At 38.6% G+C, this 13188-nt stretch overlaps 1 protein-coding gene across 1 annotated transcript; it reads left to right on the forward strand.

Moving 5' to 3' along the window:
• The first annotated feature begins 2526 nt into the window (after positions 1 to 2526).
• LOC103417700 (serine/threonine-protein kinase BLUS1-like) lies at positions 2527 to 4522 on the forward strand. Its single transcript, XM_029107149.2, has one exon. It carries the CDS (start codon positions 2678 to 2680, stop codon positions 4286 to 4288), a length of 1611 nt encoding a protein of 536 aa, XP_028962982.1. The 5' UTR covers positions 2527 to 2677; the 3' UTR covers positions 4289 to 4522.
• The last annotated feature ends 8666 nt before the right edge of the window (positions 4523 to 13188 follow it).

Raw genomic sequence — 13188 nt, forward strand, 5'->3', positions numbered from 1 at the left:
GTTTTATACTTTATATAATCATATAATATAATTTTAGATACCGTGAGGTGGCCTCGAGGCCATTCATAAAACGCATTGCCTTCTCCTTTGCCTTTTAAAACGTTGATTTGTACCTAGATGGATGGATATAGACTACAGTATTAGCAGTTTAGTACTGTAACTATATCTGGATCCACATTATTTAGTAACTATATTTCGTTATCTGTTTTCGAAACTTTAATTATATATGTAGTGGAAGGCGGGGAATCAAGGAACTTTTAGCAGCATATCTTGACCCAAACCTGCAGAGAGAAGATATTCCAACTGGTGGCTCCTTTGCTTCAGGTGGCTCCGGTTGTGCTCCTCTAACACCAACAGTCTTTCTATTTTTCAGCAAGCAGCAAGAGGTCCTATCCGAGCTTTATCCGAAATTTTCAGTATGATTTTCCTTCATATGCTGCTCTTCTGGTCAGATCGGCTACTACATTTGTCAAAGTAAATCTAATCAAATGAAGTAACACACTTTGATTTTTATACATAAGTTTTGAAGTTATATTTTGAAGGATCTATATAGCCTCGGAACTACGAGATTTGGCTTTTTCAGCGCCGTAGCGATTGGTTGCACTCCATTGGAAAGAAGTTCAACAGGGTTACTGGGAGAGTGTTTCAAGCTGCAAAACCAAAGAGCAGAGTTGTTCAATTCTATGCTGTCAACTGAACTAGATTACATCAACGCCAACTTTACAGATGCCAAGCTAGTCTTTTTGGATATCTAGCACCATTCTCTTGACCTCAATCAACGCCCTTAGAATTCAGGTAGTCATTTACTTAGAGGCCGTTTAATAATCATTTCATGTTCAGTTTTTAGTTTCCGTTGTTTTGTTTGCTTATTGCTATATAACTTTAGGATTCGAAGTTACGAAGATTGGCTGTTGTGGTACTGGAACAACAGAAGTGGGGATATTCTGTAACAAAAAAGTCAGTCCGTTGACATGTACAGACGCATCTAAATCTGTCTACTGGTGCTCGTTCACTTCACGGAAAGAGCTTGTAGAGTCATTTCTTCTCGGATTCTTCGAAGCCACATAAACAGTTTCTTTTGAGGCTACCACTCTATTGGTTTAATTCGTATGTGTTAATTTCTTAATACCGACATATGTGAATACTTCAAGAAGCTATACATGTAGAATTTCTTGTTGCTCTTCTTCTATAATCTGTTTGATTTCCATGTTGCATATATAAAAAAGAACAAATTCATCATAAATACTAATTGCAAAATATAAACTCAGTAACATGCGATGAGCTGCTGAATTCGAAATTTTAAATGGTACTAACTATAAGACCTCCTGCATGAGTAGCTGTCCCGAAAAACTCAGCCATCCCCGCAGCGCAGCTGCCTGCAGGCTGGAGCTGGTTGCAGAGTTTTGTTACTTCAAATGATCCCAGTACCACGACACCCTTTATTTGCAACGTCGAAGCCCTGCAGGAATTCATCAAAGCAACGATGTACCGTATTGAGCGGTGTTTATGACGACATCAAGTAGTGAATCCGGCTAGTTTGCTTAAAGAAAATTAATGCTTGGATTGTCAAGTTTCAACTTAGCCGGTCTGGGGATGATGTTGAAATCGAGCTCTTTTTACAAAATCAAACGATGTAAAGAGATGAAGGATTCAAATGTGAACCCTCGGAGAATGTAGCGGTAACGACTCTTAACCATTGTAATTACAATCCAGTGATACTTATTTCAAGGTTTGCGAGATGTGTGTGTGTCTACGAGAGAGATCACTTGTTAAACAAAAAAAGACACCTTTTGTGACTTTAGATTATTAAAGATTTTTGTTGATCTGCATAAGATCCACTACAATGCAGATAACATTTAGGCAATAAAACGAGGTTCTCTATTCTCTCTTGCCGCCGCACCCTCTCTCTCCCCCTCTATAATTTTTTATTTAAATAGGCTTACAACAATTAGATAGTATTTTTGATAAAGTGATATATTTACACCAAGGGAGAGAAAATAAAGCGGTTACGAATTTGTTATTTTTCGAATAAAACTTAAGACCTCTTAAGACCTTTTTGAGGGCTTGCTTGAGTTTTAATTACACATTGGAGAATGATTTCAATAAGTTAGTAGGTTGGTCTTGGTACATGACTTGTAAGCCTCAAATACGTATTTTGTTCATATTCTTGTAGTATTTTCAAAATATTTATACGATTCGATCAATGAACGGATGGGCTTGTTTCATATTTGGGCATCTTGCCTTGCATCCCAAGGTATCGTTGACATGGCAAATAACAGAAAACCAACTAACTCTAACTGTATTATTATCTTAACCGACCTCTCCCAATCCTAATTACCAAAACCACCTCGCAACAGAATGTTGATGATTCTGCAAATTAACAAAATCTAGGGGCAAAAATCAAAACTTACATATAATTTTCCTCCCACCAATTGGAGTTGAAAATTACCAAAATAACCTCATCTTCTTACCATTTTTTATTATATAAGTAAATAAAAGCAGAGCAGTACAGAGTCACAGAGAGTCTCATGCATCGTCGTCTTCCTCCCAAAGCATCAACCTTTCGCAAGAATTAGTTCTGCAGAAACCCTACATTCATCTTGTCCATCAACACCCATTTCCCAGAAATCCAAACAACCCACTTCCATTCTTCAAGATTTCATCTTTGCCGTCTCCAATGGCGACTTCTTCGTCTTCTCCCTCCCACCAAGATGACCCACAAAAGGTCCAATTCCCGTTGGACTCCGCCTCGTACCAAAACCTCCAAGAAATCGGCTCTGGTGACAAGGTCGTCGTCTACAAGGCCGTCTGCGTCCCCATGAACTCTGCAATCGTCGCAATCAAGTCCGTCGACCTCAATCAATCCACGGCCGATTTCGAGAGTAAGCTACGCGACACCAAGAATCTGTCTCTTTCCCACCCCAACATTCTCGGCGACCATTGCTCCTTCACCACCGTCGACCTCGCCACCGCCGAGCGCCGTCTCTGGGTGGTCATGCCCTTCATGACCTTCGGCTCTCTGCAATCCGTAATAATCGCCCCCTCTGCTTTCCCGGAAGGATTACCAGAGCCCAGCATTGCAGTCGTCCTGAAAGAGACGCTAAACGCCCTGTCGTATCTCCATGGCCACGGACGCTTCCACGGCGACATCAAGCCCGGAAACATCTTGGTTGACGCTGATGGGTCCGTTAAGCTCTCAGATTTCGGGGTCTCTGCTTCTTTCTACGACGCCGATTTTTCAACTGGGGCAAACGACACTTCTACAAGGCCGTACTGGGTGGCGCCCGGGGGAGGTGGATACAAGGCGGATATCTGGGCATTTGGGATCACGGCGCTGGAATTGGCTCTGGGCGGCCCTCCCCTGTCTGGCTTGCCGCTGTTATCGGGGAATCAAATTCTGAAGATCAAGAACAGGTTTCGGCTTGCGGATTACGAAAACATCATCAAAGATTTCCGGAACCAGAAATACTCTGCGGCTTTCAAGGACTTGGTGGGTTCTTGCCTTGATCGGGACCCGGAGAAGAGGCCGGCGGCAGAGGCGCTGTTGAAGCACCCGTTTTTCCACGACTGCGGGGGCAAGGATTTTCTGGTGGGGACCGTGCTTCCGCATTTGGAGAGCGTCGAGGAGAGATTCAAGAAAAGAAATAGGGGTTTGGGTGACTTGTTGGGCAAGGTAGACTATGGAGAACTAAAGGGTGAGGATATGGGGTTTAGCGGATGGAATTTCAACGTGGACGACTTTGTTTTCAACCCGGCTTTTTTAGCTGGGCCGTCTTCTACTTCCAGCTCTAGGTTTTATGGCAGCGGCAAAGCCCGGCTGTCAAATATTGTAACGAGGTTGGCAAAGCAATTACAGACTGTGAAGATGACTATTGGTCGGTTAAAGGTAGTAGTTGGGGTGAGGATGCTGAATAATGCAGAGATTTGGATGCTGATGAATGCGCTGGACAAAGAGAAGGAAGATATTATGCAGTTGCAGATTAAGTTGAGGGAGTTTGTTTTGGACCCGATTTATCCGGCTTGGTGGTCTTCTCCTCCCAGCCCTCCAGCTGAGTCTTCTGACGGCGGCAAAGCTGGGCTGGTGGTATTGCTTGTGGAATTGCTGGTGGAATTGGTGGGACTTGCAAGAAATTTGGAAAAGCAGATGGAGAGTGTGATGACAATTATTGGTCTGTCGGGAGGAGCAGGGGAGGTTGAGAAGCTGAAGAGTGAGTTGAAGTCTGAGTACCAAACATGTATGCTGTTTCAGGTAGCGTTGAAGCTGATCAAGTTTAAGTTGGATTATTAAGACCTCTCCAGGAAATTGCATTTGCAGAGAGTTTGCTTTTTGAAAAAATTGGTCAACTTTTTGGATGCTTTTTTCATGGCTTAGGAGAGAGAAATGAGTTTTAGAGCATTCGTTTTCATGTATGAGATATGCTATAAAGTGTTTAGATTCTGATTACATCATTTGGAATTTGTCATTTGTAAAAGGAAGCAAAGAATTAATGATCATCCGATGTTGGATTCATAGTTACTATAATTTTTTCCCCATATCTCTTTTGCTAACATTGAGAGAGAGAGAGATAGCTGATACAAATTTTATCGCTTCGGAGGGGGTGGGTGGGCGTAGCTTAACTAGTTAAGAGCATTTTCCTCTAGACTAAGATCACTGAAACTTCAGTCATATATAGTTCTCCTTCTCACTGCAAAACTGAAGGGGACCGTTGAAGAAAAGAGAACAAGAAAAATTATAGCCAACAGTCTATTTCTAGTTTCAGCAAGCAGCAGTCCCGCGCAATTAGAACGCTTCAAATAGTACACAGCGAAACTGAAAGGGACTGTTGAAGAAAAGAGAACAAGAAAAATTATAGCCAATGGTCTATTTCTAGTTTCAGCAAGCGGCAGTGACATTTTGAGGTCCTATCCGAGCTTTATCCGGAAATTTCAGTATGATTTTCCTTCATATGCTGCTCTTCTGGTCAGATCGGCTGCTACATTTGTCAAAGTAAACTTAATCAAATGAGATATTATCAGTACTATAGTGTGACACACACTCTGATTTTTATACATAAGTTTTGAAGTTGTATTTTGCAGGATCTATACAGCCTCGGAGCTAGGAGAATTGGTGTTTTCAGTGCTGTAGCGATTGGTTGCACTCCAATGGAAATAAGTTCAACTGAGTTACTGAGAGAGTGTTTGAAGCTGCAAAACAAAAGCGCGGAGTTGTTCAATTCTTTGCTGTCAAATGAACTAGATTACATCAACTCCAAGCTAGTCTTATATAAAAAAAGAACAAGTTCTGCGAAATATGAACTCAGTAACATGCGATGAGCTGCTGAATCCGAAACTTTATATTGAACCAACTACAAGACCTACCACATGAGTAGCTTTCCCTTAAAACTTAGCCTTCCCCGCAGCGTAGGTGCCTGCAGGCTGGAGCAGGTTGCAGAGTTCTGTTACTTCAAATAATTCCAATATCGTGACACGCTCTGTTCGCAACTTTGAAGCCCTGCAGGAATTCATCAAAGCAACGTTGTACCGTACTGAGCGGTGTTTATGACGACACCAAGTAGTGAATTGTAGATGTCAATACACGGTACACCAGTTTTGAACCGGCTAGTTTGCTTAATGAAAATGAATTCTTGGATTGTCAAAGTTTAAACTTAGCTGGTTTGGGAATAAAGTTGAAATCAAGCTCTTTCTACAAAATCAAATGATGTCAAGAGAAGAAAGATTCAAACATGAACACTCGACGAATGTAGGGGTGACGACTCTTAACCATTGTAACTACAATCTTGTGATACTTTTCTCGAGGTATTTGCAAGATTTGTGTGTGTCAGTGAGAGAGAGCACTTATTTAACAAATAAAGACACCTTTTGTGACTTTAGATTATTATAGAATTTGTTGATCTACAGAAAGATCCACTACAATGCACATAACATATAGGCAACAAAATGAAAGGGTAAAAAAAGTTCTCTATTCTCTCTTGCGGCCGCACCCCCTCTCTCTCTCTCCCTCTAAAATTCTTATCACACTCTATATTGGGTGTAGTGTTTTGTTGGTGTATTTTCTCCTTTCCCTAAAGCCCTCTTTATATAGTGACTAGGTGGGAAGAGAGAAAAGGAAATAGTCCATGTGGGACAAATACCACATGTCGATAACACACCCTATATTGAGTGTATAAATCCTACAGAGGCAAATGCCCACTCACCAAAGTTAGTTACTCGTTCTACAGTCATCAAATATTCTTACATTTGTGAGTAGTTAGTTAGTTAGTCAGAGATGCATGTAATTAGTTAGAATAATTAGGGACTTAATTGTCCTTAGCCAAAGACTATATATATTCAATCTAGTATTGGATATAGTTAGGTATCTTGCCACTCGCCTTACGGCTTCGATCTCCTTCGGCTTTCGCTTTCTTTTGTGTTCTTGACCAATTCTTGATCGTGTTTTTCCGTCTGCCTTCTTGATTGCAATTTCTTTATCTTGAATCTTGTTACTGTTAAGATAGGGCGTCTCCTTCTAAATCGTCTTCTCCGGTTGATTCTCTTTCAATCCCTAACCCTAATAACCTAGTTTTATTCAACCGTCGCTTGAAAGGTTTTCCTTGTTCTTGGCTGTTTCAATCTTTCTAAAATGGGAGGATTTATAACAAAGCATTTTCGCTAACGAAGACATATGAATCCTTGTGTATCTAAAACTACGAAAATAATACAACCCCCACTTTGGAAGAGGGAGCTTACATCCAGCATAAAGTGAGAGGGTCAATGCGCAACCAAATTTTCCTCATGGTAACCTACATTATATTACAAGGTAGTTTTAAAATTTAGAACCCGAAGTGGCGGTGGCAACGTTCATGCTCAACAGTCCTGGCTCCTCTCCTCCACTTAATGATCTACAAGCCAACAGTTTCACCAGATAAGCTACAAAACATGGCTTGTTCGAGACAAAGCAGGACACAATGTCTTAAAACCATGTCAACATGGCTTGTTCGAGTTTAAGGATTACTATTCGGAAGTCCATGTCTGTCAAGTACAAGAGGCCAAAAGCAGCTTGCTCGATCATTTCTTCGCAGAGTTGGGTGCAGAGGAGGTGAATAATTCCCTAAAGGTCGTACCCAGTGCACAAGGCTCCCGCTTTACGCAGGGTCTGGAAGAGGTGAATGTCGGCTAGCCTTACCCCCATTTATGGAGAGGCTGCTCCAAGTCTCGAACCCGAGACCTACCGCTCATGGGCGAAGACACTTGCCATCGCACCAAGTGCGACCTCAAGGTGAATTATTCCCTGCAAGAGCAAAATTTACGTCAAGATTTGAAAAGAACAAGAAGGTAAGAGCAGGAGAGGTAAATAATTTCTTTGTTAGGAGTTAGAATTTATCAAATAGGATCTCAGTAATTCTTTTGATTCATGATTAGTTACCGCTTAATTACCACGAGGAAATAAAAGAGCGATTAGCTTTAGCTTTTTACCTTGGCTTCGTGGCTTAGCGAACTTCTGTCATCACCTTGGCTTCTTGGTTTGTTTTCTGAAATCAGAAGAAAACTACTAAACCAGATGTCATGGTTATGACCTAAAAAAACTCTGTTTGCATTATATTAGCTTCACCGTCGATTTGAACGTTTCCGGATCTAGCCGACTTTTACATTCCTTTTTCGAAGCTTGTTGTTTCAAACACATTTTTTTCTTATCGGATCACCTACATACAATATTTCTTTGAACTTAGCATGAATGTTTACATGACACGTCAAAATTCGTGCTAAAATATAATAGAGTTGCAGAAAAATAAAACAAAAATAAACATATCAAATAAATACTGAACTATTAATAATGCTCAATAGAAAACTTAAAATTGAGCCAAATATCTTTAAAAAGCTTCAAAGGACAAAATAAGTAAATAATAACAAGAACACAACAAGCTTTTTACGACTTAAAAAGATTTGGCAATGGTGGTTGTCCGGCGTTCTTTATAAGACTCTTTGCAAATTTTCCGTACGGCTTTAAAAACTTTTGCTTTGACGTTGTACACACCATAATCAACAGGCCCAGCAGAACCAACATTACATGTACGATCATAATTATCGTGGTTGTAATATGTCTGGTTCACATCCTCGAAACGCAGAAGCTTGTACAAACATTGAAGTGTTATCACCCACAAAAAGAATGTGGTAGGTCGTGTGGTTTTTCATGCGGTGCATAATCATGTGTAAGAATGAGGTAGTTTATTGATTTTTCATTACAATTCAAACAACTTAAGGATTGTTGTAGTCCTATTAGATTAGGAATGTGATTGTGTAAATCCTAACATATCTAGGGATATCTCTTATATTCCTATTAGTAGTTAATTATCTATTAAGAGTTGTAATCCTGAAATGGTAAGGAATTAACCATCATACTACTATAAATAAAGACACAATGGGGTTAAATAGAACAAACCTCACAATTACACATATCTCTCTTTAGTATTGTTGCACCCTCTCGCTCTAGCCTCCATAATTATTCAGTAACTTATGCTTACAACAAGAATAAAATATTCATAAAAATAAATTAGGATAATCTACATAATTTTTTTTTTCTAAAAAATAAAAGTTACTATAACAACATGTCCCAAGATTTAATTACGGATTTTTGGAACGAGGGCAATTTGGTCTTTTCACACTTGAAAGGTATTTTGGGATGTTACTTTGTTAATTGGTCCCTTTATGTGCTTAGGAACAATTGTTTGTGGCGTTTCCACATTCGCTAGTTTGCGTGGCTCTTCAACGGTGAAGTATATGTAAGTAGACCCTTCTAAAATGCATATTTTACTGCTAGAAATGCATATATAAAAAGCTTGATTTAATGACTACGTTTTATGAAACGTTTTATAAGTAAATTGATATCATGCTTTACTGAGAATATTTTGGAATACCATGCTTTACTGATTTCATGTTTTTTGTAGTATATATAATTGATGAGTATATACTATGAAGATGTTTTCTGATATGTTGTTTGAGCTACTGAGCTTTACTGATATATATATATATAGGGATAGGATCAAGGGGACAAATATTTTTATAAATACTTTTACACTCTTTTTAAGCCTTTTGATTACATGACATCCAATGGTTCTTATTTATTCATTAGATGACATGGATGCTTATGTAGATTTTAACTAATATTAAAGATAAAGTAAATCTAAAAAAAACATAAAATCTGGAAAATTAAAACAAAAATAAAAAAGGAATAAACCCTAGTTGTACTCAGTTCTTGTTACATAAAATAAGATACATTGCATACTAGCTTTAAAAGCTGGTACGAAGAATAATAAGATACATTGGAATGGAGTAGTAGGGTTCATGCCGTTCATCACATCACTTATGTGCAAATGGAGTATTTTCTCTGGACTTAGGAAATTGAAAATGTGATAATCCCATTTTGCAAGTTCTTATTTTCACCTTTGAATTCTACATAGTCAAATTTGTAGAACTAGATTTTGGTATCCCAAGTCCATAATTTGTAGAACTAGATTTGTTTGCACCTAAATGATTTTATTTAATTATTTTTTTATATGAATAATATCAAGATTGGCTTGGATGTATTGTTGTTGCTGCTCGACGACATTGTTTAGGGTTTCCTTGATTTGGAATTCCATTTAATTAATAACAATAAAGGAGGCTGTTTTGTTACAGAAATATATATTAGTTAAACTCTACATAAGCATCCATGTCATTTAATGAATAAATAAGAACCATTGGATGTCATGTAATCAAAAGGCTTAAAAAAGTGTAAAAGTATTTGTAAAAAAAATTTTCCCTTGATCCTATCCCATATATATTTTGGAAATATATTATGTTCAATGATTTTGTACTTAGCTAGTGGTCACTGTTATGGCTACATGCCAATAGATACTTATATATGGCTGCGGGCCAAGAGATACTTATATATGGCTACGGGCCAAGAGATACTTATATGTGGTTGCAGGCCAAGAGATACATATAAATGGTTACAGGCCAAGGTATACTTTTATATGGCTACGGGCCAAGAGATACTTATATACGGCTGCGAGGTGAGAGGTATAGTACCACGAGCGATTATGATACCCACTACTAGCACACTTTATATGATATATGTTTATGAAAAGGTTTTATGGCATGCTAGGGTTTTCGGAAAACCTATCACATATTATGCTATTAGTTTTCAATAAAACTTTGGGGGTTAGTACGTTGTGAATTATTTATGTTCATACTACTTATATATCAACTTGGTTCACTCATGTTTGTTTTACATCATCTCAGGACTTAGAATTGAGGCATACAATCTAGGTGTCAAGGCATTCCCGCATTGACATCTTCGAGTCATCTCGATGTAGGACCCATTCTTTGTTCATTCAAATTTTATATTATTCATTTTAGTGTCTCGGTTTAGTTGTATGCTCTAAACACGTTCCTCAATTGCATATTCATTATTTTTAAATTTATAAGTATTATTTATATTTGTTAATCTCATGCATGTAATTATGGCTTCGTCATCTTTGGGTGTCGACTAGCACGTGCCTACCCTGATGATCGGAGGATTTTTCAAGGTCGGGCATGTCAGTTACAGAAAAAGAAATTAGGCTAAAACTATCTTCGATAATCTTGATCTAAAATTTTTAGCCAAAATCATTAGAGGAGAAAAGCTAGCAATAATTTGGTTCAAATTCGACTTTGGCGATATATAATTGAACCTAAGACCTCTCACTTACAAGTGAAGAGGAATACCACTAGATCGTAGTACTAAGTGACAGTTTTATGTGAACGTTTGAACAAATACATAGGTATTTATAGAATTTTTGGATGAATTTTTTATATTTTTGACTATTTTTTGTTTGATTGTTAAATTCTTTTTATCTTTGCTTTTTTACTAATTTTTTTTATTGTTAATTTCTTTTTACCTTTGATTGTAATCTAGCTATGAGTGTGTTGCAGGTTTTTGACATTTATTCCAATTCAAGTTTATCCTTCAACAAGTTAATGTGTGTATATCTTCACCAATTTAACTTGGCAAAAGCGAAGATTGTTAAAAAAAAAAAAAGGAGATCACTTTCAGGTAGCTAAAAATTTTGGAACCTTCTCTTCTACCAAATCTACAAGGATCTTGCTCAGAAAATTACATTGCCAAAGTCTCATGTTTAGACACTTTAGATATCAAGTATTGCTCAATTACGATTAGGATTTCGCCACTCCTAAGTGATTCAGAATCTGAAACACCGCAATTAACAAAGGCAGAGGAAGAAGACAATGATGAAGCGAAAAAAATACGAGAACGATGCAGATACTCATATATTAGATGGTTTGTTTATGTTTTGCTGCTTTGTATTTTACCTGCAAGATTGCTGGTTTACTTTTCCTTTTTGTGTGAAGGAAGAGAAAGAAAAAGTTACTCATCTATATTGCAGACACATAAAATAGTCTTTTGTAATAATCTTTGTTTATTTATTCCCTTAGAAGCGCATAATGATGATATAAAAAATGACATTTCACACGAATTAACAGAGAGACTAGTACTTTGTTTACCCTAAACCCTATTTGTAACATCCCACATCGCCCAGGGGAGTGATCCTTAAATGTATATTCCTATCCCTACCTAACACGAGGCCTTTTGGGAACTCACTGGCTTCGGGTTCCGTAGGAACTCCGAAGTTAAGCGATAAGGAGGCCAGAGCACTTCCAGGATGGGTGACCCACTGGGAAGTTACATGTGAGTTCCCAGAAACAAAACCGTTAGGGCGTAGTCAGGGCCTAAAGCGGACAATATCGTGCTACGGTGGTGGAGCGGGGCCGGAAAGTGATCTGCCCCGGGCCGGGATATGACATTTGGTATCAAAGCCAATCCCTGGCCGAATGTGTGCCGACGAGGACGTCGGGCCCCTAAGGGGGTGGATTGTAACATCTCACATCGTTTAGGGGAGTGATACTTAAATATATATTCACATCCCTATCTAGCACGAGGCTTTTTGGGAACTCACTGGCTTCGGGTTCCGTAGGAACTCCGAAGTTAAGCGAGAATGAGGCCAGAGCACTTCCATGATGGGTGACCCACTAGGAAGTTGCTCGTGAGTTCCCAGAAACAAAACCGTGAGGGCGTAGTCAAGGCCTAAAGCGGACAATATCGTGCTACGGTGGTGGAGCGGGCCTGGGAAGTGATTCGCCTCGGGTCGGGATGTGACATCGGAACCACCTCTAATGGTCTGTACGACTGGGCACCTAAATTGGATCCAATTGTGAGTGTATAGTGCGGGGGTGACTAGCGATTTATCGCATAGCTATCAGGGGAGGATAGCGTGAGCATAACTATATTTGCCCAGTCGCACAGACCTTTTCAGGGGTTCCGACTCGTGTGCAATGTAATGCCGTACAGGTCACTTGTGATGACTCCGGCTAGATAAGATTGATGAGATTGATTATGAGCTATAGATTCAGCCGTACAGGCCACTGTAGGTGGATCCGGTTGACATATTATTTTGCATGAGTTACTTATATGATTTGATGAAATATATATATTTTGGCATGGCATATAATTCACATACCACTACTTCTAAGCTTGGTTTTGAGATAAGTATACGTATTATATATTTCTGGGAAAGTATACGGGTTTTACAATGAGGAGTTAGTGTTTTGAAAATGAGATGATTTTCGCAAAGCTTTGTTTTACTGACCCACTCAACTTTGTTTTGCGCCCCTCCAAGTTCAAGATAGCAAAGCTTTGGTGGCCACGAGGAATCCAACGGTGTTCTGACAGAATTCACAAAAGTAGGACTCACCTTCGGGTGTTACATCTTAGTAATTGTATCTTTAAAGCTTCCGAATTGTGTAAAGGGTTACATCACTCTTACGTAACGACCATCATACCCTCCTTCGGGACGAGGTGTGTCACTATTATTTTGTAACTTTGGTTATTTTGTATGATGAACTTATTGTCTGACAAAGAAAAATACTTATTCAAATTATTGAAAATTCTTTAAATACCTAGTCGAAAAGGAGGGGAAAAAAACCACATAAAAAGTAAATTTTCGTGTGCGTAGTTGTAGGCTTTTCAGCCCATTTTTTTTATAAAAACATTATAAGTATGTTTATTTTTGGGTTTAATATTCAAAATAACATTCTACGAAGAGTAATGTTAGATAGACCAAATATATAGACAAATTTGCAAATCATATTATTTGTCCCTTATAGAAAACAAATACA

The sequence above is a fragment of the Malus domestica genome, chromosome 01, assembly GCF_042453785.1.
Source record: "Malus domestica chromosome 01, GDT2T_hap1".
Classification (NCBI taxonomy): domain Eukaryota; kingdom Viridiplantae; phylum Streptophyta; class Magnoliopsida; order Rosales; family Rosaceae; genus Malus; species Malus domestica.

Excerpts from the sequence above, each read along its gene's own strand:
- LOC103417700 (XM_029107149.2), top strand. The coding sequence starts at position 2,678 with ATGGCGACTTCTTCGTCTTCTCCCTCCCACCAAGATGACCCACAAAAG.